At 44.2% G+C, this 27,255-nt stretch overlaps 2 protein-coding genes across 2 annotated transcripts in view; one reads left to right on the top strand and one right to left on the bottom strand.

The window, feature by feature from the left end:
- Positions 1 to 1,728, top strand: part of T265_06450 (hypothetical protein) — a gene marked incomplete at both ends in the record, with an annotated part of 47,263 nt that extends 45,535 nt beyond the window's left edge. The window contains one exon of the mRNA XM_009171718.1: positions 1,591 to 1,728. Within this exon, the coding sequence (XP_009169982.1) occupies positions 1,591 to 1,728 (138 nt within the window). The remainder of the gene's footprint in view (positions 1 to 1,590) is intronic.
- Positions 1,175 to 18,045, bottom strand: T265_06451 (hypothetical protein; the record flags this gene model as incomplete). Its single annotated transcript, XM_009171719.1, has 8 exons — positions 1,175 to 1,355; positions 2,574 to 2,717; positions 6,446 to 6,661; positions 7,670 to 7,846; positions 13,865 to 13,894; positions 14,060 to 14,124; positions 17,798 to 17,899; positions 17,970 to 18,045. The coding sequence occupies 8 exons, from the start codon at positions 18,043 to 18,045 to the stop codon at positions 1,227 to 1,229; spliced, it is 939 nt and encodes a 312-aa protein (XP_009169983.1).
- Positions 18,046 to 27,255: the final 9,210 nt, after the last annotated feature.

Here is a 27,255-nt window from a genome sequence, read left to right as displayed (position 1 = left end):
GTATTTTCGCGATGTACTGTCCTCTCATTCGGAACATAGGATCCAATGCAACCCCTAAAAGTCTTATTATTTATTAGGTAGTTAGAAGGGCACCTCTAGCCTTAACTGCACTTTTGAGGATGACCATGTGAAACAAATCCTGTCTGACTTTCTCCAACACCGAGTTGATTGTAAAACAAATTAGACAGGGAACGGTAAACTAAGTCCTGTTCAACATCTTCGGGTTTTTCCAGTAAACCGGATCAGCTTCCTTTGGATATATGTAACAGTTCGATTATGTCACGAACATACCTTAATACAGTATGACGGTCTATGCACCTACGTTTAGTTTGCGACACTCGCAGAGTTTCATGCCGATTGGTCGGTGAAGGTTTGGGCGACCTGGTAGTACTGAAGCTCACCCAACATAATTGGGTACCAGTATTCTGACAGTCAGATATTTACAACCATCTCGTTCTTGTGCAGACTAGGTTACTGAGAGGCTTCCTTAATTTGACAGTCAAGTTAGGAACGTTAAATATCATTGCACCGTTGATCCTGAAACACGAGCTCCTTAGTTTTAAACTTGGAACCTATCAAAAGCACCACCCAAGACAATCCCTGAGGTAACTCTAGGAACCGATGTTTCCGTAGACACTACTGAGCGTACCTACAATGGTCCGAGGAATTTGAACGTTCAGGTTTGTGGATTCAAATCATATCTGTCCACTGCAGTGTTTGAAGTTTGTACCGTAACCATAGGAATATTTCCGGCTCTCTTTCCGTTCATACTTGGCCCTCTCAGGTTTCCCTACGTGACAAATATCGTACTTTTATATTAGGTAATTCAGCCTTCTCTCTCGTTTTTGATATCTGCGGCTAGCAGCATGTATGTTAACATAACACCACTCAACGCACAACCACCGACCCATCGCCACGCTCCCTAAAAACGCACTGATGATGTCACCTCGATTGGTGATGAAATGTGTGCAATCAAATTGTCCAGCTCAGCGAACAAACCAATGATCAACTAATACACTCACATACTTCACTGCTCCTGTCTCCATCTTCCTAAAGTGTATCGGCCTCTTTTCGTTATACACATTGATAAATACCATTTCTGCTGCTGTAGTTGCCAACGAAATACTAGCAGTTTATGGTAAATCTGATTTTATTAAAAATGAAATGAGACAAACAAGGTTTGGGCATTGATTATGTGGAACTTGCGTACCGTGCCAAGGGGTCGGTTACTTACTAAGCTCTCCGGAACGCACAGCGGCTGCCTTAACAGCATTCATTATCGTTGCACGTAGTCCACCCTCTTCAAGTGTATGGATGGCAGCTATGGTGGCTCCACCGGGAGAGCACACATCTCCCTGAAAAGAGCGAAAACCCGTTAGTGTGGAATTAAGCATCAGTTTGAGGCTTAGGAATTAAGGATGGGTGACTATCAGTTTCTACAGATAGACGGAGATAGGCTTGTACTGTACTGGATAAGAACTAGATTTTAGCTTTGCTGTTTCGTACAATCCGTCCGGACAACTGGCCTTGTCAAACATTGCTCAGTCGCGCCCTCAATGGCACCCGTTTATCCAAACCTTCAATGCATAGCTCCCTTCTCAATGCTCCCCACTTGGCAGTCCACTGACAGTGCTGTATTTACGCACCAAATTAACGGCTACCGCTTCCAATGCGCAGCTCTCTAACCCACCTCCCCGAGTCATCGGTGAACGAAACTGCGGCAGCTAGACCACTGTACGGTAGGTACGGGATTGTTACAGCTGATGGTGATAACTTATAGTAACGAAAATATACAGGAATCGACGTAGCGTACCTCACCATTCCTTCAGTACGTATTCGAGACGGACTAACTGGAACCATGTTTCAAATTGGTTGACTAATTTATTTTCGAACTACAATGTAAATCTTAAATCCTTTTGGCCTCCAGAACATAGTTCCGATAACATCTTGACTCTGACTCCCCCATAACGTAGGAGTTAGCCAGCAAAATTAACAGCTGTATGTTGCTTAAAACTGTCCAGGCTGCTGATTCTCCTCACATTGATCTGATGCTGGGTACTTGCAGACTATAAAGAGCGCTTGCACAAAGCCGATGGATGAATAAGTTATCGCATGACAACCAAGTAGTAGCGACCAGCAGACGCCATAGTTCCCTGGTGAAACCCGAAAACAAGTGATACAACACCGATGGCTTTCATTTCACTTCCACACCTATTCCTTTCCATTATCACGTCTGAAAAGACTGGACCGACTGAAAACCAATCGGACTAACACACTATCGTTCATAAATTATGTACCCCAGTTACGTACAGTCCATCGGGAGTCACAACTGCAAAACCCGAAATTTAATTCCAAGGCTTTCGTCTGGATTTTGTGAAATAAATGAGTGGCCTTTTTATTTACGTGGATATGAGTGGTTCAAACGTCTCCTTAAGTAGGTTGTATGCAAAAGACGGTTGTTTTGATCTACGGTCGGCCGGGATTGCTAAAAGTAACCCTCTTACTAGTGCACTCATTTGTAGTGAGGAACATTTCAACATATTTTCAGCTGACATACTGAACAGGTGGCTTACCCTCAGTTTTGCCGGATTCTCTCCTGTCTTTTCCATCATGATGGCAGATCCGAGCATTGTGCTGACTGCCAATTTGTGAGCAAGCTGTCGGGGTAGTCCAATTCTTACACCACCGTCGGTTAAAGCTTCTACAATGAGGTACATCTGAAAGAAAGTAGAAAAGCCCTAGTTGGTTTTCTGCACTGTACGAACAAAATGGATGGTCGTTTGGCACTCGAAAGTTTAGCAGGGCCTCTCAGCAGCTACTGCTATCGAAAGCGTGTGCTCCATGGAGGCAGATACCCGAAATTTTTGCCTACATATGAGAAGTCATCTTTATAAGGGATTCATATAGTTCTAGGGCAGAAAGTGTAGCTAGTGACTTTGGAACGAATCGACCATAACAGTCGATATCTCAGAGCTGGGGTCAGGAGATGAATTTGTTGGTGAGAAGCAAGGCGGTCAATACGGAGTAGTCAGTGTGGAAGGGTGTGACATCAACTCGACGAGTGGCTATCATGAAGAGTTATTTATTGGTGACATGGTTTGCTATGGAAAATTCATGTGGTGAGTCTCTTCTCGGATATATCTCTGCTGAGGGGTTAGTACAGCCTCTACAATAAGGCGCCTTAATATTAGCTATATACAGCAGCATGTAGCAACTCAGTTTCGCGGCTCATGTTTACAATGATAACCAAACACCAGTGAAATTCCCCATTTTGATTAAAACCAAATACGTAGTAACGCATACACACATATGTAGCCCCGGGATGTTGCCTACATGGGCAAGACCACATTTTGAGAGAATTTTTCCCGTCAGTAGTCTTAGTATACGAAGGTGGGGGTCAGGCGCCACTTACCCCGAATAAACTTACTCTTTATTTCATATACGTCAACGCAAATTTCCATCTGCTTATGGCAGTTAGGAATTAATTTTACGGCTATTATTAGAAACTCGAATCCAGGGCGCCCCACCTTTGGTGTAGGCTCACCAGAACAAGGGGACGACTGTTCAAACGAGAATGTGAATTACCAGAAAGTCCGCGCTCGACAAACTCGAAATCAAAGCAGACGAATTGTTGATGATAGCGAATCAACCAACAGATTAACCAGCAGGCCACCGTAGGCTTATGAGACAGTGCAGTTAAATTTCAGTAGTTGGCTTGATGCAGTGGCTTAAACGGTGACAGACAGATCAGAGGACGTCTCCAATAAGTACGAGAGGAATTGCAGTAACGCACCGGAAGCAGCGAAATAAAAAGTGCAGATTGTCGATACCAATCAATATAAGTGCATCAAATCCTCCAAGACATTAGAACGATGTTAATGGCTACTTTCGCCGTTAATAATGGGGGAATCTTGACGCCGTCACCGAAAACAGTGCTTTCCTAATGTGTATCTCTAGTGCTTACCGTACGCAGCGAGTCACAAAGTCTGTAAACTCTGTGACGCAGAGTAGTGCGTCCGTTAATAGCACATTCGCTGAGTATTGTTAATTGAAATGCCCGTACAACGGTTTCTCTACAGAAGATATGCATCCATACACATGAGAATGATTGAGCAATCATTCTTATCGCGGTTTTGATCAGTTGAATACGGTAAGTTTGTTATTCGAAAAAGTTAAGTAGCGTCGTCCCTAAGCAATGGATGTGGTTGAATGAGTTCACTGAAATTGCTCGTAGGGCGACCGTCTCATGGAGGAGAATGAGTTAGTTTCTAGAAAAGTCCGAGTCAATCCTCACGAGGCAGATCTCAGTATAACATAATCCTGTTTCCGTTCCGTTCGGTGCTACAGAACACCAGTAATTCAGAGTTAAACCATGGTTACTGATGGTCACGTTTTTAAATGTCTTTAAGGGGTGTTAAACACTTGCGTGTTACGTTGATACTATACCTCCAGGCAACATCAAGAATCCAAGAGGCCCTTCACTATTGTTCATTCGTTATGGTACATCTCTGCGGCGGCCTGAAGGGTGATCCGAATCAACGAGCCTGAAGCTTAGTGTACCGTCAGTCAGGCATGTATGTTGCATGAAGATAATCCCGATGGTTGGTTTGCCAGGGCATGCTGCCAGTTAACAACCAAGGACGTTCTGTCAAATCGGCCTACACTACCTTTCAAGCAATGCCATTCTGTCCGTGCACCGGTCACTACTACTGCATCTCGCGGTTATTGTGATAGCTTCAGGGCGGTGATGATTCTGAACAGTGTCTACTGTACCTCGAGGCCAACACCAGTTATCGCTTTCGTTGCAGAACAGAAGCCTTTCACATTAGTGCCGCACGCTCAGCAGGTTCAAATGAAACGTGGAACTGGAACTTTTAGCACAAATGTTCACCTGTCTTCGAGCTGGTTCCCACGGACCCAACTCTTTCCAACCGTGAGCTACAGGACATGCAATAACTTTTGACGGCTGATCCACTGACGAATATTAGACTGACTTTTACAAAGAGACGCTACGAGTGTGAGTGATGAAGTGATTCAAGTGGGAGTTCGGTGGATAAATGTTAACCATGATCCTCAACAAGGATCATTGTAACCCTGCGGAAATAAAACCCTGGAAAATTCAAAGGCGGGCAATTCATGGCCTCCTAACTGCCCGATTTATTCGCTTGGAGACGACGCTACAATGGAACTGCGCTGCGTCATTACTCCAGATTTGTTAATTTGCTGCCACCTCAAAGATTTCGTGCACAGCCAATAACCCAGCCATGTACGTGGGAAGTTTTTGACCAGATAGACTTGTCAGTCGAAAGTTCAGCTTTCCATACGCACAGCTATCACTATTTTAAAAATTCTATGGTAATTAGTCTTCGTGATAAACTAGTATGCTTAATGATGTAGGGGAGAACCTAGACGATCAGAAATGAAGACGACTATGGAAAGTCACCTTGTTTCGCTAACAGGAATACTGGAAACTTGAAGCATCCACTTCGAATGAAACGAAAATTCTATCCTGCTCTCACAGGGACCGCTGAAAAATACCTGGGTATCAATGACGTTTCACTGCCGAGGTACACAAATCTTGCGCTAGGGTGTTTGTTGATTACAATCCCACGAAGATACTTCCCAGTCGCGGGAACATTTTGGAATCCTCAAATTCTCAGGAGTACACAACTGAGTTGTTAAAATCCCTCTGTTCGAAATTTTAACGCATTGTCAAAATAAGCGTAATGTATCGAGATGACTTGGAGGATGGAATACACATTTGAGAAACGAACTTGAGTTTTGTTCATAAGAGGTTCAAGCAAGTGATGCAGGTTAAACCTAGATATACTCAAATCTCTTACAAACCACAGAAGTGAGGAATTTTACATTAAAGGTTCCCCAAATCATGACTATCCGCTCTAATGTGTGAAATAAACGTTTTTACCTAAAGGAAACTACTCACAATTTTGCTGAAAACTCTTCAACAGCCCACGACCAGTTTCGCCCTTCTTGGGGCGAGAGATTCAGTTGAGTCCCCCGTGAAAACCATATTGATTTGTAAATTAGTGTATTTCTCGAATACAGTCCAATTTGGGTTCAAGTAGAACATTGGGTTGATGGAAACTCGGGGACGGGCCTACCTGATTAGCCCCAAGAAGGGCGAAACCGGTCGTGGGCTGTCGAAGAGTTTTCAGTAACCTTGTGAGTAGTTTCCTTTACTAAAATATACTGCAATATCTCGAATATCGTGCCAGCTGAATCATGAGGCGGCCTGTGTGCAGCACATTCAGTTGTAGAATATCGTAAACGAGAGATTCAATTGAGTCTCTCGCGAAAACCAAGTTGATTCGCAAATTAGTGTATTTATCGAGGAAAGATTTACCTATTCACTTGATGAAAATGCATGACTTAGCTCACATTTGCGGGTATGAAGGAAAATAGTTTTTGGGGTCGCAGAACTTACATAGGCTGGTCCACATCCAGAAATTCCAGTCGCAGCATCAAACATGGTTTCCGGGACCTCTTCAAACACGTTGAAAATACTAGAGCACAACATTTTCGTAAGCAGAACATCCTCAGCGGACGCGCTGGGTCCAACGGCAAAGAACGCCGTGCCTGCTCCAACCAAACAAGGGGTATTTGGCATAATTCGAATCAGACGAGTCGATTGCGAAACAACCTGAAGGATAGATATCAACAGTTTACAAATTCCTATTCATCTGTTTAAAAAAGCATGAATTTTCACACGCTGAGGAATACGGTGCTCTGAGTTTTCTCCATTTAAATCCCCTATACGCTAGGTTACGCCATTCTTAAGTAAACTGGATATTTTCGTACCGACCGAAGAGCACGGAGACCAACACCTTATGGTTTTTATACAAACACATTCTGGTGTACCAGATTGTTCCCTCTCATAACGAAAAGTATCAGGAACGTACTGCACAAAGGCCGCCTCATTCGGTTGGCGACATATATGGTGTTATGCAGTGTATTTTTATATAACACGCTACTCAGAAACCTTATGAGTAGTTCATGTCAACGGAAGAACGAAGATAAGTCTGGTAACCAAAATGCCTTGCTGGTTAAAGAAAATTGATCAATAATGCTCTGAATTGAACCTTAGATTCGACCAAGACTGTCCACCCAATGATCGAGGGAGAATCGATACAACCAGCCCCTCTAACCTCAACTGGATAGGTACTTCATCAACCATACAATCACGTAAACAGCATACGAATTGCTGTTATCACCGAGCTCCACTACAAGCTTGGCTACACATAATCAAGTCGGATGGTTCATCGTTGAAGTTATGTGCTGCCTCCATCAAAGATTAACAGACCAACTTAGTTGGCCATCTTCAAGCAGGAGATGGATGAACCAGCGCAAAATAAGTAGCCACTAATTTGGAGTACCGCCAGATCTTTGTTTCAAGCTACTTGCAGGTAGACATGGGGAAGTAACAGTTACTCACTCAACACATTCATCTATCCCTGCAACAAAGTCATTCATTATCGGCGGGAAAGCCTAAAGTTGCTTACAAAGTGGACTATTGCACAAGTTTCGTATGAGCGGTCCAAAATTGTGGGTGAAGAAATTTGGGAACATGCCTATCTGCTTTGACGTATGCGAACTGTTCGTAAACAACCTACGCTGACTTCAGAAGTATCGAATATGTTAACAAACTCACCTGACTCAACTGTTCCAGAGTGACACCCGCTGCCACGGATATGACTAATTTACCATCAAAAACGTGAGAAATTCCCTTCAGAGTTGGACGAACGATATGCGGTTTTACGCAGATAAAGATGATATCGCTTTTCTTTGCCATCACATCGTTCATTTGTACGTACTCGACTCCATATGCCTAAGATTGAAAATAGAACAACGTTCAACATCAGTAACTCAAAGATTGAGTAGGTAGTCAAAGAATACATACAAAGTGCACTCCCATAAAGTCTCAGTTGGCTTGATCTACGCTCTGTCTGTGATGAAAAAAACACTGAAATGAAATTCTGACGAACGACTGAATTCACCCGTGCGTTAGGAGCTGGAGAATTTCACCGCCTATTGGAGTCGCCCTCAGAACTTTTATGAAAAATTAGTCCCATTCGGTATAGTTCATTGAACCTGCCCTCAAATATCCGCTGACTAACCGTCATTGAAAATGTAGGGTGGTCGACTACCCTATGCCTGTAGTCCTTGCTGTCACATCAGTGATATCACCGGTGGAACTGGTTATGTGCTGAGATCTGTAACCAATAACTGAAAGGACAATAGACCAGATAAGAGAAGGGACTAAGTTCTAGAAGTACAGACAGTCTACAGTAAATACTTTGTTTCAAACATTCAGTTATTTGGAATTCACAGTGATACCACGGTTACATTCGGTAGCCTATCGAGTGAAGATCACACCAGGTTCTTCGCGGTCGCAGTCACACCATTCTACAGTCATACCATTCTACAAGTTTCATGCCAATCGCCATTTGGTTTACGCTTTGGTTCACGTACAACTGAACATCGGTCCGTCGATCATTCTGTCGTGACTTAGCTGACGCTTACGCATCCAAAATATGGTTCTGAGGAAGCGGAGTTATTGCCACTCTAAGGTACCCTGCTCAGAGAGGTCAACGTCGTTCGTTGTTACGCCAGCAGGAAACAGTGTGAAAAATACGGCCCCGAAGTCCCATCAGATGTCGTTCAGGCACGTACTTGAGGAGTAACTTCCACCATTGACTTTTGTTTACGACATCATCTGATACTATCACTACCACTAAGTCTGTCTGCAAAGCACCATCACTACTTCATAAACCGAACGGCACGCGTTTAAAACCCAGTTCGGGGACTGCTTTCCTCATCTATGATCTAAAGTGCATGATTCAAACGAAAGGAATGAGTCCCACCAAATGATTTAAGCCATTGTTCTCACGAAAACAGTTTTATTGAGATGAACTTTCACTTAGTGTGGAGTAGAAATGAAATTGAATACGTTTCTCATTTATGATTTAAAGTGCGTGATTCAAACGAAAGGAATGAGTCCCGCCAAATTATTTAAGCCATTGTTCTCCTGAAAACAGTTTTATTGAGATGGACTTTCACTTTGTGTGGAGTAGAAATGAAATTGAATACGTTGACCAGGAATCCGAGGACCAAATGCTATTTGCAAAGCTAGCGATCAAAGGGGTACCTGTAATCAATCCGGAGCTAGACGATCCAGGACACAGGAGGCAGGACCTGAAGACAAGAAAGTAAGTCAGTAGCGAACAAAACGAAACCGACCAGTTGGCTGCCTTTAGAAAACACACTTGCGCACCGGAGAGGAAAACTAATCTTTGTTGCACTCAGACAGAAGAGCAAGGCAGACTGGGAGACGGGTAATACTAGCCGAACAAAGGCGAACTGCTTGCGTCAACCATGCAAGTCTAGCAGTGCGTACTGCGTATGAAACCAGTTGACCTCTCTTGGAAGAGCTCTTGGTTTGAGAAGCTGACAGGAACTTAACCTTAGATGATCTCAGTATAATAGTATCTGAAGCGAATAGCTTAACCCCACGACTTGCAGCTTCACCCTCACTTTTGACTCCACTTTGTATCAGAGACTAAAGGAATATCAGTGAATCGTTTGGATTCTACTTGTTTCAAATATAGTCACAAATGTGCAGTCGATGAACGACGCTAAACAACAGGCCTTGGTAAGCTGGACGCTGGTTGGTGGATGGACTGTGGTACGGCTGTGCACGCTCAACGGAGGACAGTCAATCGAGTAGCACTTTAGACGCCAAGGAAACCATATCGAAAAAAAACACAAGTTATTAGGATCAATACCAAGGGAGATTTTTCAATCGCCAACTGAAAAGCCTTCAAGTTATGCGTGAAAGGAAAGCTTTATCCTCATCTCGTAAGACCATGCTCTGGACGGAAAACCAGTTAGAGAAAATCACTTTCGGCTGGTTTCTTGAGCCTTACTTCAATGGTGTAATCACCCAGCTGGTACCTTCGGGCGGTATCTCCAGAGAAATATGAATGAACTACATATTTTGTAAAGTTTCCAAATACACATCGTCATTACAATTATCGTCATAATAACCAGTGTTGGTGATGTATCTCTAAATCGGGAAGCTTTACTGTTTCCTCAAGTCTAATCAATATCATACCCAGAAATCCAGCAGAAAACACCCTCGGTTATCTGACTGCGCGCAGTTATCTCAAAGCAGTGAGGTTGACTACGCCGTGAGACCGCTTTAAAAGCCAGACACGTGCATGCACCTTATCTGAGTCTTTAGACAAAGCTTTCATGAACTATAACTACTAACCTATTCAGTTCGATCAGGCATTCAACAAGCTTTCGATACTACGAACGTTCATCCGATTGAGTTCTAACACATGATGGTTGAACACAAAACTATTACTCTAGAGGAAATTCTCCAAAACTGCCCGTGAAGTTTTTTCAATGAACCATGTATAATGAACGGTATGATATTGTAGCCTTCATTAGACAAACAAGAGATCAGGGTTTAAACTAACGAGATGGGGAGACCACAGTATTTTTCTGGAACGCAAGCGCTAACTCATTTAAGTGTGGAAGGTGGTGGGGCGCATAAATATGCTCCGTCAATTAACAATGTTGTGGAATGCAGCCAGCTCAGGAGCGCTACATGGTTGTTGGTCTGTTAACCGAGCTTGGCAGTTGGATTGTAAACGTTTCATCACCAATCGAGGTGACATCGTCAGTGCAGGGCTGAGTGGGTGAATTCCTCCTCTTCTGTCTGTGATTATATAGCTTCTAAACAGTATCTGGTAGTTCTGGAAACGGTCTCCGCGTAGTTTGATTGGCCTCCTGTGAATCTGACGTGGTCTCAATCTCCTGTGTCTGGTTGGTTCGTTGGGTGCATTCAATTCGGCAGTCCTATGTGTGGTTGTTCTGTTGTGATTCGACCGTTTTCTCCTTGCTTTGTGGTGTGAGTTTGGCCCCTTGATTGGTTGATTCATCGGCCTTCTGTTTTTAGTCCTTTGATCCAATTAGTCCGTTGGTTGTCGTTAGGTTTCTTAGCTCCGAGTCCCGTGACTGTGTGATTATTTTGCTCGTAACGGTTGATAGACTGGGTCAATGTCGATGTGTTTATTGCTCGATTTTTGTGTGGAGTACCACGCCTTGGCAAATTCTCGCTCCCGTTATCTTCTTGCGTGAGCGAGTATTTGAACATTGTCCCAATTGGATGTGTGTCCTTCTCTGTCTTCGTGGATTGAGACGAGTGACATTGGGTCATGTCTTCTGCTGGCAAGCTTGTGCTCGTGTATCCTGGTAGCAAGTTTTCTTCCAGTTTGGCCAACATAGTGTTCGCGCAGTCGTTGCACTTGCGTTTGTAGACCACGTTAGTCTTCTTCAATGCATCCAATCTTCCCTTTGGTTTCGAGATAGTTCTTCTCAACGTGTTTGCAGGTTTGGAGGTGGCTGTAATTCCATGTTGCCGTGGATGTCGTGCAGTCATCTCCGCCACGTTTCTGATATACGGCAGCGTAATCTTCCTCTGTTCTGGTTGTGTTGACGAATCAGCTTGGTGATGGTCTCGTAAGCATCCCCATGTAAAATTCCGCGGGTAGCCGTTATTTCGGAATGTCTCATCACAAAGACAACAAACGGCTAACTGCAAACTGAAGTATACAGGAAAGAAACGCGTACAGACCACGTTCTGAATTACCACAGCAACCATCCGAACTGTCACAAGCGGAGCTGCGTTCGAACCCTATTCAATTGGATAGGAGACACACTGCAACACAACAGAGGCGAAAAAAGAAGAAAGAATACTCTTCGAGACATCCCGAAATAACGGTTACCCGAGGAATTTCATATGGAGGTGTTTACGAGACCAACACTAAGCTGATCCGTCAACACAACGAGAACAGAGGAAGATTACGCTGCCGTATATCAGAAACGTGGCGGAGATGACTGCACGACACCTACGGTAACATGGAATTGCAGTCGCCTTTAAGCCCACAAACACGTTGAGAAGAACCCTCTCGAACCCAAAGGGAAGTTTGGATACTTTGAAGAAGACCGACGTGGTCTACAAACTTGAATGCAACGACCGCGACAAACATTAGGTTGGCCAAACGGGAAGAAAACTTGCTACGAGAATACATGAACAAAAGCTTGCCAGTAGAAGACATGACCCAGTGTCACTCAATAATCACACAGTCACGGGACTCGGAGCTAAGAAACCTAACGACAACCAACGGACTAATTGGATCAAAGGACTAAAAACAGAAGGCCGATGAATCAACCAATCAAGGGGCCAAACTCACACCACAAAGCAAGGAGAAAACGGTCGAATCACAACAGAACAACCACACATAGGACTGCCGAATTGAATGCACCCAACGAACCAACCAGACACAGGAGATTGAGACCACGTCAGATTCACAGGAGGCCAATCAAACTACGCGGAGACCGTTTCCAGAACTACCAGATACTGTTTAGAAGCTATATAATCACAGACAGAAGAGGAGGAATTCACCCACTCAGCCCTGCACTGACGATGTCACCTCGATTGGTGATGAAACGTTTACAATCCAACTGCCAAGCTCGGCAAGCAGACGAAGAACCAATGGTCCTTCGGTGTTGGAGAAAAATAAGAATCTATCTTCTTGGTATATCTAGAGTGGTGACACCAAACTTTCTGGGAAACAAAATATATGAACTTAAGGTGTCTGGACTTCTTACTTCATTTTACTATGTTTACTAGTATGAGGTTGAGGTAAGGCATGTAGTAACCCTAGGAAATCGGCTTGCGTTTGGACAATCCGGATGCGTTTCGCCGCTTACGCCTTGAAATGACCACTAGGGTGCCTCAAGAATACACATATCTGTTGTTTCAAGGACAAGGGTGTTAAAAAGACTGGTCTACTAGTGGAAACTGAATCTGCATCCATAGTTGGCTACGGTAAAGTATGGATTATCGCTAGGCATGCAAAAACTACCTTGTGCAAATCCATCATGCGAAAAGCGACAATCCCTAGATGGGATGTGATAGACAGGCAAGAGCCAGTAAGTCGAATACAGGAGGGGTCGATTCAACAGAAAGGGGACTAACACGGCAACTGACAGCAAAGAGAGACAGTACCAGTACCCCACTGAGCTTGCGAGAATTTTTCTTCACCGTCAGTCTGCCAAATTTCAAAGTTATATTAATCAAGGTTGGGCGAATGGTGAACGTTAAAACGAGCAAGTGTTATGATCCTGAACGTAACCATTCAATCGGAATTTAAAGCTTACACGAAGAAGCGGAAAGAGCAATACACTTCCTACCTCCTTAAAGTGTGGAATGTCTGCATTGACCATCCATCTGACACAATTTCTGCCTTTGAAACAACACCGAACCAGAACCGCAATGTGTGAGCGAGTTTTTCACTCTTCTTCACATCCACTTAACGAAAATGCAACAAAGATAGCAAAATGTTGATGTTTACGCGTGAACTACCTCGTCTGAGAACATGATAAGACTTCATTTCGATCAGGAGTTTACAATGCTGCCCTTGCGTAAAAAGTAAACATCTCAACAAAAAGCAGACTTCGGTAATTCATAGAGATGGCTGAGTAGTAAAGGAGCGAACTTGATGAATAGAAGGTTCATGTTTCGAATCTAGACCCGGTAGCTCGACTGACACTGCCTGGGTTCGGGCAACCTGGCAGTATCTCAGCCCTCGTGCTCCTTTCAGGCAGTCTGAAAACTTTGCACCGAAAGTGTATAACAGCTGAATGATTATTTACGTCACATTCATACTGTCTAAACTGCAAAACTAGATAGTCGATTCATTAGTGGTCGTACAACATCGTTGGAAGGCCAGTGATTGAGGATGAAGTCAGGCGGCATATTTTAGCAACTTACGTCTTGTAATTGCTTGATTGGTTCAAACAGCTGCAAGAAGAAAATAGACAGTGTTGAGATAATGAAATCCTGTTCGGTTTAACGGGTAGAGTCAAGAAAATCGAAATACGTGTCTGTTGCGCACGAACTGGACGGTCGTACAATCAGAAATACAATAAGGTTCTTAAGAAAAGACGATGTATGAGAAAAACTCACATGTGCGTCCGCTGAAGATGTCGAAAATACGTCAGCCATCGTAACTTGTTCACCTTTCAGTATACCTGACATAAGAAAGGAACCCGTAGAAAACTTTGCAGACCACAACAGAGAAGTGTCAATCATGCCGCTCATAATTACACTTACGTTGTTATCATCGTAATAACCATTGTCATAACAATACGTTTCAAAGCCAGTAAATCCCAAGTGAAACAAGATCATCATTTCCAGCTGTGCAGTAGTTTTATTACCCCTGTGTACAGGATTACAATGGTATGAACACTAACCATCCATTGATTTAAGTAGTTTTCATAAGCACGACCGTTATTGGTAATATCCTGTTGCAGCACATCTCACAGAGTGACTCAATTTCGGTATCCACTTGGGTACAATTTAACAAGTGGAATACGGCGTAGCAACTGGTACAGTTCAATTCAGGTCGACGGTCACAGTTCTGCCGGTCCTGAAGTAGGGTATCAAAAAAGCAGCAGTTTCCAGAATAGTTAGAAATCCGAAATTTCAGATCTACTGAAAGGTTCAAAAATGTTACTGCTAGGGACTTGATGTGGTTTGATACTACTGGCTTGTCCAACACCTTTCTTCTCTTTGGTGTTCAGTTACCAGAATAGCCGCGAGAAGAAGATTGAGGGTTTCATAAGAGCTTGATAAACAATCGGTAGTTTTTATTTGGGCAATGTTTCGCTTTTAACACAAAAGCTTCATCAGGCCAAGTAGGCGGGTCACCAAATTGGCCAAATTGACCTCCGATATCCCTGGTTTATATGGAATAACAGCGGTCCCGATCCATTCCCTGTTGGGTTTCGCTACCGGTACCAAAACCCTCCGCAACTGACGCTTTCCCGGTGAGGGGTTTTAAAATGCCGGCCAAGAATCTGGCCAGTTCGTGAGGTGGGGAACCTATTCCTATTGGTCTCACTAGGACATCTGGTTTATGGATTTTTGGAGGACCATACAGTCATGGTTGGATTGCACTTTTGGGGTGTAACCGATAGCAGTTACCTTGCCCTACGTGGTTTATCACGGACCGCAATTATTTGCCAAATTCGGCTCCTATTAATTATAGACGTAATATTCGCATTACGGATCACCCGGTAAGGGCCTTTAGCTAGGTGTTGCTTGACCTTCTGTAGATAATCACTCTTGTTCATGACAACAGTGGCCTTACCCTTATCCGCCTTTGTAATCACTATGTTGTTCACCTTTTTTAGGGAGTTTAAGGCTCTTCGCTCTGCCGGTGTAATATCTGGAATTCCTGGCTGCTGGGACTTAAGGACTGTGACCGGCTGTATTCGTAGCTTCTCCGCCTCCCTTGGAGGTAGTTTCTGGAAAACAGATCCAACGCTAGGGATTATCAGAAGGGCTATCATCTGACTTCCACTTGAACTCAACCCCCTCAAACCAAACTGTCGGAGCACTCACGACCCCACAAAGACCAGGGAAAATCAACCAGTGGCAACCGAGGTGAATCATCAACTGAAGAACCCTGAAGTGGAAGATTAATGAACCAAACCCGGTCAGAATTAATTTGAACTCCCCCCCCCCCCCAAACCCACCAAAGCAAGATTTTGACAACTTCACTAACCGACAAGAGCCGTTAATTGACGCTCAACATTGACCTAATGTAATAATCTGAAGAGGATTGACTTGTTGATTGGTTCCCTGTCTGCCTTATAACCAGGCCGATTTGGTGATCTGTTCACTTGGCCTGATGAAGCTTTTGTGTCAAAAGCGAAACGTTGCCCAAATAAAGACTACCATGCTCTTCTGAAACGATGACTTCTCAATCGGTTCCGAACCCTTTCCAATTGATTGAAGATGGAGGGTTGTTCAAACGCAACAGCCACTTGTAAGTAATAATCGTAATATGTCAGAAAATCACGCGCCCATCCAGTTACAACGAAAGATGTATGGATGTGTATCCTAGACCCTAAACTGTACAATGGACGGTGCGTGAGATATCGATCTTGCAACATTGCAACGGCCGCACGTTCAGGGACAGAGGACTTGGTACTGGGGAGCCCTTCTAATGCTGTCAGGGGAAGAGTGAGCATCAGCTTTCGAGGAAATTACCAACAAAGTGGCTTACAAAAAGTGCACAGAAAAGTTCCCAAAACTCGGAAACCTTTCATTGATTATTAATATGATTATGCTGCACAGTGTGTCCAACCTTAGCCATTCAGGCCATCAAGTTACTATCACGATATCAGAGGGCGATACTCTGTCAGTGTACACGTACACGATGCAGGACGAGAAGTTAGTCCAACTCAGTTCGTTTGCAATTCTGCCATTACATTGTCTGTTGCGATTACGAACAGGGATGTTAGAAGTCAATATTCCAGAACAAGTTGTCCAGACAATGTCTCCTGGAAGCCGCCAGCGTTTCAGTGTGAAATCACACTTGTTGCCATGCGTCGGCCTTCGAAGCTCGACGCGAAAATCAATTTCAAAGTGTCACTTTAAAGCGCTCACCGGGTAAATAGTTGGATTTGAACCACATGATCGCCCATTCTTGTAGCGATATTATGAACGGGTAGCATTTCCCCTCACCTTGATAAAAAAGAGCACCGGCTCACAAGGTGACCTTTATCTCAAAACACTTACTTTACCGAGAGGAGGAATTAGACCCCATTTGGACAGTTGCATCCGTCCGAGGCCTCCATCTTGTTGAAGACAACCGGGGAAAAAACCACATAGATGGCGCACCTAACACTCCAAAATATCGATCATTTTAAGCATGCTGTCCTCGAGAGAATTTATCAATAGACTAGCAAATTACCAAGCTGGTAGAAACGTCCGTCAAACAAAAGGAAATGCATATTCAAGCTGCTTAGAAAAAATTCAATGAACGAAACATAGGACTACAAAGCCAATCTTAAGCGGTGAGACATTTGATGAAACTTAGCCATGATAAATGGTGCAATACTACATGCTATTTCCTTTACAAGGGAACTTCCAAAGAGGAAACGTTTGTGCGCGGAAAGGTCCTTTGAAACAAGGAAACTATTCTAAGGTAATCTACCTCTAAGCAACATTCCATGGAACCGCACGAAGAACATTTTGGAACATACAGAATGGTTGCTATGATAGCTCTCAAGAATGAATGCTCCCCACAGAGGCAATAAAAGCGAAGATAGCAAGCCTGAAACGCAGGAGGGACTGCATACCATGACCCTGTCCGTGTATTTTCGAAATACGTATCGCCTTTGCAATTCAAGTTATATGCAATCAGAATGGACCTCGACGCTTCCCGAGTATCCGACAAGTACGGTTTTTTTTGCCGTAGAATATTTCCCTCCCACTATGGACAGATTTATTATTGTTCTTTTCTCACATATGGGTAGCTGGCAAAAAACCTTCGTTCATAATAAACTCCACTACAGAAGCTAACTAGCAATATACAGTCTCATCACGTCAAGTTTTAAACGGGAATATATAACGCAGGTGTACAACGCGTAAAGCTTGAAATAGCTCAGAGAGGTGAACCAACGACATTGGGTCCTGAGGTTTTTTTCCGCTTCTAAGATTAGTTAGTCTAGGTGCCTCATTTGAGTGTCATGGTAGCCACGGTAGAAGTGAAGAGAAACGTTCGGTCTGGGTCACCCATATCCACAAGAAGTTCTGGTAAACAAGGTCTTTCCTCGAGGCGCCAGCGGCAATAATAGGCAATGACGCCAGTTTGTAGTTTGAAAAAAATATGCTCCCAATGCAATAACTCACCAGCTGATAGAAAACCCTTTGCCAATGCCTGAGCCATTTGTCCGGAACCCAAAAACCCGACATGTTTCGTACCCAATAGACGCGTTGACTCTGAAGACATAGCTGAAGAGAGACACAACACAGGTAGGGCGCGGTCCCCTAGTTCAAACTTACTACAGTAAGCAAGACTTACGTTCACAAAGGAAACTCTTGCGTCCGAACCAATTGAACGTAAGAGCAACGCGATATGCAGAGCGTGTAAGTGACATAATGATAATAGAAGCGAATGGCACACGTTTATTTATACAGACATGTTCCGTACACGCTGGCCGGAATTCGCAATGACCAGCTTCAAGCGCATCATGCATTCAGACAATTCATCGATCTGTTCACAACAGAATCGTATGGGCCACGCTGAACTGGATGGAGTTCGCAACCACTAATTAGGGTCACGAAGCTTCCGGTCACTTTGTTGTTCCGTTATCGGTCACCCGGTATTTAATTGGCGAGTTGCATGCATTGAGAGTCAAGAGCAAACATAATGGAATATCACACCTAGCACTCCCTTTTCTCATGTGAAACGCTAGGTGACATCCGCACAAATCAAAGCTGCGATCGCAAATTGTGTCTAGACAACTGTGTGAATAGTGGGTTAGATGTTTTCGCTTCTCAATAGCCGGTGTACAAAGTTAACAGTTGTACAGTTCTCTCACTCACACGTTTTAGAAAAACGAAAAAACCTGAGCAGCAACGGAAGCAGCTTACTGTGAAGTATTTAGGGTGTAAGAGAATTGCGGAGCTTACCACAAAGTCTGACATAACTTGGTTCAACAAAATTAGTCGCCCTCGCTAGTTTTTTATTCTTATTTCCACTTCGATGGGGATCGCCTTTCAACTCCTACCAGACCAAAGGTCTGCACCCAGCCCGACCAACAAACATTCGTGAAAACAACTGATTCCACATGAGGCGCAATTCCTAAGGCTTCATAATCTTAGTTCCGTGACATCGGTGTCCAATATACACACACCGCGGCTTCACAAACTGCGACATGCAAAACCGGAGACTGCTTATCCTTGTCACAAAGTCACCAGGCAATTAGATGTGCTCAACCTGCTCAATAGGCAATCGTGCTCAATAGCCTGAGATACGTGCTTCCTAGCAGCCTGAGTATAATGGGTATTTATAGCAGTGTAATCGGTTCGTTCCCCTACATCAAAATATTCCCCTTACTTAAATAATTAAGCTTTGTAGCTAAATTTCATCTCATCCTGCTAGTAACAGACATCATACTCCGTTTATTAAGGACCTTATATGACACTGAACAGAGGGTTCTGATTTGTAATCAGAAAGGTGATGCGTGAAAATCCCGTCTCTTGGTCCGAAAACTTGGAACCCTCGAGCACATTCCGTTCACGAATTTCATTCTTCCCAAACATCCAAAGGATATAAACTTTTCATAAACAGTGGAACAACTCCGTGAAATTTTTGGTCAGCAACATTACTTTTTAATCTTCGATACAATTGACTCAAATTGGCCAATCACGATGCCGATGATTGTCACTTTTGCCTGCGTCAACCGTGAGTGTAAAAAATTGCAGTCATTTACAGAGGATCATCATCGACAGCATGAAATCAGTGTTCAACACCGATGCTTCACTGCCGTACAACCATGACTTATTTGAAAGACTTATTGTAAAGAAAAGAATAAAGGTGGATGGGGGAGGGATTTAGTGCTAGCTTAACACAATCATTCCGAGGTGCCTACACCTCCAGACATTTACTCAGGCAATCTGGACAAAAACTGACAACAAGAACGCCATTGACATCGGTTGGCAGCCATATCTTCTAGGGTCTCCAACCAGGCACAATGAGGATCAAGCGGTCCCCACCCTGGAATGCGAGTAGCACCGACAGCACCCATGCGTTTCGTGATCTCCTTCATACTCCTCTGCCAAGTCAAGGATTGGCCACCTCTCTGTTTACGCCACTCTGAGTTGGGCATGGAAAACAGCACTCTCTTCGGCAAAAGATGGTTCGGCATACGTAACACATGTCCCAGCCAACGCAGCTTCTGGTGCTGGACACATTCTTCAATGGAAGTACCGTTATACAACCGAAAACACGCTTTCTAACTGCCTCGTTACGGATTCGCCGACACAAACCAAACGAGATATGGTTCTGAGACAACGATTGTCGAACACCTGAAGACGTCTCAGATCCGCTGCTCGAATAGGTCAAGTCTCACAGCCATACAACAAAACAGCCCGTACTGTAGCTTGGTACGCACGTCCCTTCAGATTCAGCGATAAACCATTCTGACGCCATAAATGTCTCAAGTTAGCAAACGCGGCCCGAGCCTTGCAGATTCGTGCAGTTCAAGTGTCTAACTTTCGCTGCTAGTCTTCAGTCTCCGTAGGAATCAGATGTTTGCACTCGATTGCTTTCCAAGCTTCAGCACGAGAAGGATATTACCGTGAAAGTACTTACTACCGAATACCAACGTTTGCGTAATCTTAAGCACGATACCGCAATGGTACAGCAGACGTCACGACCTACTAATTCCAGTGGTGTCATGGCATTGAAAGGAACCACTGTTATACATGGTAAAAAAAACCGCCAACATCGTGTTGTTCCTGTAGCGAGTGGCAATATGCACGTTTCTGTTCATTCAAGAAACACCAGTGTCAGACGTGTGATCGGCGGGGCCACAAAGGTTTCTGCCGTGCCCAAAAACCAAACGAGCTTCGACAGTCCAATCAGCAACACAGTCAAAAAGCAGTCGTACAAGAAACGTCCGCAGTCCAGATCTGTGTTTGCAACATTCCAAGTTGAAGCTGAGTCCCGAAGGAATACCTTAGAGTTTCCACCAACAAAGTTCCAATCCGTCTGCAGCTCGAAAGAGCTTCATATATTACGCCGCTCTCAAGGTTTAATTGGAAGTTGGTAGGAAAACCTGCTGTGTCATTCACAAATCATCGGGCCCAAAGTGCATTTGACTACTGACTGACAAGTTAGCCTGTAATGTACTATTCAACAATCTATAGTTCTTAGGAACTTGTTACCTCACTGATTTTCCTAATTTGTACATTCTTGGACTTAATTCAGTTGAGAAATTTGATCTTTTCAGTGTACGTTTACCATTTGTGTGCAGTGCTCTGAAATTTTCATCCTCCTCAGACATTGCAGAACACCCTAATAACCCACTGAAGACAAAATTCAACGATGTCCTCCAAAGTGGCCTTGGATGCTGTACCAAAACCAAGGCAAGCCTCAAACTCCAACCTGATTCCACACCAATTTTCAGACCGAAGAGCCCCGTACCATTGGCCGCTCTCGCAACTGTGGAGAATAAACTTTTTCGTCTCCAGCAATCCGCAGTTATTCAGCCAGTAAACTATTCATCATGGGCAGCTCCCATTGTTGTCATCAAAAAAGCAAATGGCAAGGTGCGCATATGTGCTGATTATCTCACTGGATTAAACGCCGTGTTAGACTCTCACCAATATTCATTGCCTATACCAGGAGATTTGTTCACCAAGCTCAATGTTTCGCAAAACTGAATCTTGTCGATGCTTACCTTCAAATAGAAGTCTCTGATGAATCCAAAGAACTTCCGACAATTAACACACATCGCGGTTTGTTTCAGTTTAACCGTTTGCCTTTTGGGGTAAAATTTGCGCCAGCAATATTTCAACAAACGACGGATGCCATGCTAAACGGGTTAGCAGTAGTTGCTGCTTATTTGTATGACATCATTCTAGTCACGAAGAACTTTTGCATCGTTTACATTGTGTACTCGAACGAATTCAACAATAACGTTTTCGTCTACGTGCAGAGAAATGTGCATTTTTTCTCACCTCTATCAAATACCTTGGATGGAACATGGTCGTTATCCAGAACCAGAAAATATTTCTGCCGTACAACAAATGTCAGCACCGACGAATTTAGCAACCTTGCGCTTCTTCCTCGGTTTAGCAAGCCATTACAGTTCATTTTTGCAAGACATGCATCGTGTCCGTGAACCACTAAATCATCTTTTAAAAATGTCTCTGCCTTGGAACTGGTCACATCAGTGTCAGTCCGCTTTTGACAAAGTAAAGTTAATTCTCAGCTCTGATCTGCTTCTCGCATATTACAACCCAGTCCTGGACATTACTGTTGTCTGGACGCCTCCAACTATGGTATTTGAGCTGTCATCTCTCACGTTTTCCCCGATGAAAACGAAAAAGCAATTGCCCACGCAGCTAAATCCCTAACAATTACCCAGCGCAACTATGGTCAGATTGAAAAAGAAGCCTCAGCAATAATGGTGGTCGTTGGCTTGTTCGCTGAGGTGGGCAATTTGATCGCAAACGTTTCATCAGGTTTCATTGGTGATGAAACCTTTGCAATCAAATTGCCCAGCTCAGCGAACAAGCCAATGACCACCATCTACGCTACCTGAGCGACCGACATTTTTCCCCTTAGCAATAATCTTCGTCACCAAGAAGTTCCGAAAACTGCTCTATAGACGTAATTTTGCGCTCATATCTGACCATAAACCCCTCCTCACTGTTTTTGAATCTAACAAGGGCATCCCTGTTTACACAGCCAACCGCATGCAACGTTCGGCTACAATGCCTTTGGGCTACAACTTTTCCATCAAGTACCAGTCTACTGGTGCTACTGGCCAAGCTGATGCATAATCAAGACTCATGGATTCTCACCAACCCGAGGACGCTTTTGATGCCTCAAAAACGGTGAAACCAGAAGTTAACGCAGTGTTTGATACTACAATCCGTGCACTCCCAGTTACTTCTGCCATGGTTCGAGACGCCACTGCTCGTGATCCGTTACTTCAAAATATACCCCATTTTCACCGCACACAATGGCCTGCAGTATGTTCCGATAAACAACTTCAACCGTTCTACCAACGTCCATCCTCACTTTCCGAGGTTGATGGTTGCTTACTCTTCACAAAACGAGTAATTGTGCCCTCGAAATAACAGAGTGATGTCCTCAAACAGTTTCATTTTGGACATCCCAGTATTAACCGCATGAAAGTGCTAACACGTAGTTATGTCTACTGGCCGAACATGGATAAGCAGTGAGAACAACTTGTACGCAAGTGCTCAAAGTGCCAATTATCTGCAAAATCCCCTCGAAAAACAGAATTATGTTCATGACCTGCCCCAGAAACTCCATGTTCACGACTTCGTGTCGATTTCGCGGGACTAATCAATGGCCAACAATATCTCATCCTAGTAGATGCTTATAACAAATGACCAGAAGTGTTTAACATAACCATATTACTGCTTGTGCAACCATTTTAAAACTACATGTGTTTAGCCACTTTGAAGTTCCAAATATCATTGCCTCTGACAACGGCAGCGCATTCACTTCCGATAAATCTTCCGCGTTCTGTCAAGAAAATAGCAACAACATGTGCGATCACTACCGTTCCATCCACAATCAAATAGCCAATTGGAAAGATTTGTGGACATTTTCAAACGCGCACTCCTAAAACTCAAAGGGGAGGGGACTACACCGGAAATCATCGGGACATTTTTGCTGAGTTACAAGGCGTCGCCAAATGCTAACACTTCATATGGTAAGTTCCCGGCGGAGGTACTTATGAACCGGAAGATCCGCTTACCCGTTGACGTCATCCATCCAACACCACATTCGCCAACCGGTAGAAACATAAATATGGTAGTTCAGTTCAACCGACATCACGGTGCTGTAACATTTATACCCGGCCAATCTGTGCTAGCGACAGACTATCGTGGTAGTGCGGAAAACTAGACATAATTGTGCGCCGTGCTGGAAGAGTTATCTATGAGGTAAATGTAGGCTGCTCTGTCTGGGTCCGTCATACCAATCAGCTACGCGCTCCCTATCTTCCAGCGGCAGCTACACCTGACCATGACCTTCCACTGGAGATTGTTCTCGACATATTTGAAATAGCTCAAAAGCCGAAATATCCGGATCCGATGAATGAACCAGCAATTTCCAAAATTTGCGCACCTAAAAGATGGACCAATCGAATACGAAGGCAACTCAACCCTCAGCACCAGATCGAGCACTTCAAAGGGGAGGTCATCATCATCATCATCGACAGCATGACAACAGTGTTCAAAGTCGATGCTTCAATGCCATAAAGGGAGGCGGTAGGAGGACTACCTCCAAACGAACAAATCCATTTTAATAACGATTTGTTATGTATACTGAAACCTTGTTTCTACATTTCAGCCTCTCACTGACATCCTATTGGGCTGTTAGCTCTTTTTATATTCTGGTTCGGTTGAATTCCATACCACGGAACGATCCGATCCACTTCAGTATAACTTCCTCGGTCTTGTTTGTCTCCTCCATTCCGGTGATCCGTGTCTGACTGCTATATGATCAAAGAGGATATAACATATGAGAGCTCCCGGGGACCTCTCGTTGTACTCTCAGGTACCCGCAATACTGGGAATACAAAGAATTTATTGTTCACAAAATTCCGGGGTATACTTTGATGAACGAACATGTCAAGTAGAAAAGATCTGTCTACCGAGTAGGATGTGCTTTGGAAACCAAGAATGCTAGAATCGTGAGTCACTTATACGTATGGTGTTGTTCTAGCACCTGATGGAGTGTGATGATTTGGTCAACGCCTACCAGACCGGAGTTCCGCTTGCTGATCTCGAGTGAGTGTTTCACGAGCCACCGTAAGGCGAGAGAGCATCATTAACACCAGCAGTCTCGTTACGACTGGGGTTAAACTGATCCTTCTATGGTTACAACACTCACTGCGAGCCTCTTTTTCAAAAATGAATACTATCACTGACTCTCCCTAGTCGTCTGAGACGGACTCTTTTCCTAAATTCGAGGAAACAGATCGGACAAGCGCTGACTGAAGAGTTCACACCCAGCTTTGAACAATGCTGGTGGGAGGTCATCTGGACAGGAAGTTCGGTGGCGCTTGGGAGAACAAATGCAGTCGTAGACCTCTGAGGCCGTATATGGTTCCACGTTCGCCGTCCAGGGTTCTACAGCAGCTGTGGGTTCCAGGTGAGCGGCAGCTGTTGGCCACAACAGTTGTTTTCCGAAGTAATCAGGCCAACGGTTGCAGCGTTTTTTCTTTATTCAAGATGGTCACTTCGTTTTGATTCTTCATGATTTCGCTCACCGGAGGTTTCCGGTCCTAGTATGAGTTCATATCTGATGGTGGAACATTTGGAAGACTCCAGAAGACGATTCTGATAAGTTATTCTAACATCCGGATATGTCAGTTTTTTCAGTTGCCCTGCGATTTTCCCACAACTTACGCAGCCCTGAAAGACGAAAGGACGAAAGGATGAGTACGTTGTCAAAATCCACAAGTGTGTTCTAAAATGACCGACAGTCAGTTATTGACCAGCGCCATTGGTAAGTAAAAGCGATGTGATCGATTTGAGTTTGTGGCCTGCACATCATTGGAGGACACCACGTGGCCAGACGACTTCGGATATTTCGGAAGTTGGTACAGTATAAAAAACAGTCTGAGGTCAGTCCACAGCTGAAGCAATCGTATACGATTGTCCGTAACTACCGGGTCCAATCCATGTCGACCTCCTAACTGAGTCATCGACACGCTAAGCCTGTCCACTTGTGCAGTCAGATCTCCGGCAACCACGAAGATACATGAGCTTTCGGCACCCTGCAACAGGGCATTCAGGGCATCGTAAAGGCTACCTTTGACGGCGTCAGAGCTACGATCGGTTCGGGCGTGGGCCGTCATCTATCAATTTCCCGCTTGTGAAACTCCTTCACAGACGTCACCAGACAAACCGCACAGAGACAACCAATAACAGGTATCCAGACAAGCAAGGATACTTCTATCAGGTGAATTAGGACGATACCAACCCTTCTGGATCACCAGAGGTGCGCAGCGGGAAGCGGGGTAGGATGATGAGACGGTTGGCTCAACCACCGTGCTCGCATATTGAATTCCGCTTTCTGAGACACAACATCAAGGCCAAGCGAGTTCAGTGTGATAGCAAGAGATTGATTTCGAGTCGAGGATATCTGTGACATATGACGAGTAGATGTTGCACGCGAAGCCAACACAAGACGTACGGAGTCATCAGTCCTAAGTGCTGGGGCTATAAGTGTTGTTTTACCCCTAAATTTCGTAGGGTTGTCAACATGCTGATATGGCTCCTGTTCTGCTACCATAGACAATAAAAGAACTCATAGGATTCAGATGTTGTAGAATAATAAGCCAAGCTTCTCATATACCATACAATGTAACTGACTGGGATCGTGCATCTTCGATGCTCTGTGTCATTATTGGGGCTAGAAAGCAGCGTAGGATAGTCTATTTAGGTGTGTCCAGGTGATGTTTGAACACCGTTGCCGTTGAGACGCAAAGCGTGCATGTGAGTAGGAGGTTCCATAAACCACAGCAGTGAAGAAATTCAAAAAAACCATACAACTATGCTGGCAGATCTTTGGCTTATTAGCTCTGTGGCTGGTAGTGTTGGACAGGCGACGTAGTTCGCGATAGGTCGTCAATATTTAATAGGTGAGTATGAAGTCACCTCTCAACCTCCAGAAGGCTACTGAGTAAAGTGTGAGAGAACCGGAATGTTTGTCATTTGAAGCATCCCGAATCCATCGAGCAAACTTGGTGGCGCAGCTTTACGCGAGTTCCGTGATCTTCTGGTCAACCTCACATCTGGGTGCCCGCTAAGTGTATACCACCCACAAGTGGGCCATTTGTGCACGGTGCAGAATGGATTACTCGAGAAACGTGACCAACTCACACGGACATTTAAAAAGGCATGTGCACCAAACCGATAACGCGGAACATGCCACCCAGGAAGTCTTTCCGCACGGTGAATGAATCATGTGCGACCATGAGATTCACACCATTTAGCATTGTGGCTAGCGAAAAATTTGAGAACAGGACAGCTGTGTTCGCGTGGCTTACCTCATGACGATATATAATGTCAACCAGGCTTTCAGGTACGCCAAAACTGAAGTACCATCATTTTCAACGATGAAGGCACGCTGTTAATAATAGATAGATTTCAGGGAAAATCCCAACTGTTCCCTGACAACTCACACCTCATCTTGTATCTGCACGTGAGCACTTCGCCACTTTCTGTGGCTAGTCTCAGTATTCAGAGGCTACTAGATCCCCACATTAAGTTAAATTTTCGCACAAACATTACTCTGGCTGATTTTCAGTTCAGTTGCGGTGGCTAGACGAATCAAACTTACCAGAGTAATGTAAATCTCTGTCTCTAGTTCCTCTGTCACAGCTGATTGCACAAAGACAGCTGATTTTAGGCGACGATTTGGCCGGTAGTCTGTACAGTCAGGTCCCAGTGTTGGGGGACAATCATCCTCACCCTGAGCTCCGGTTGGCACCAACGGACGACGTTCCATGTGGCCTACCAAACAAACTCGGCTCATATCTAGTGTCCACATCAAGGCACTTTGTGTGTTAATGAGTCTTGTCCACTGT

This window comes from Opisthorchis viverrini, assembly GCF_000715545.1.
Source record: "Opisthorchis viverrini unplaced genomic scaffold opera_v5_137, whole genome shotgun sequence".
NCBI lineage: Eukaryota > Metazoa > Platyhelminthes > Trematoda > Opisthorchiida > Opisthorchiidae > Opisthorchis > Opisthorchis viverrini.
The sequence above is the reverse complement of the archived record's forward strand: the minus strand, read 5'-3'. Positions and strand labels throughout refer to the sequence as shown.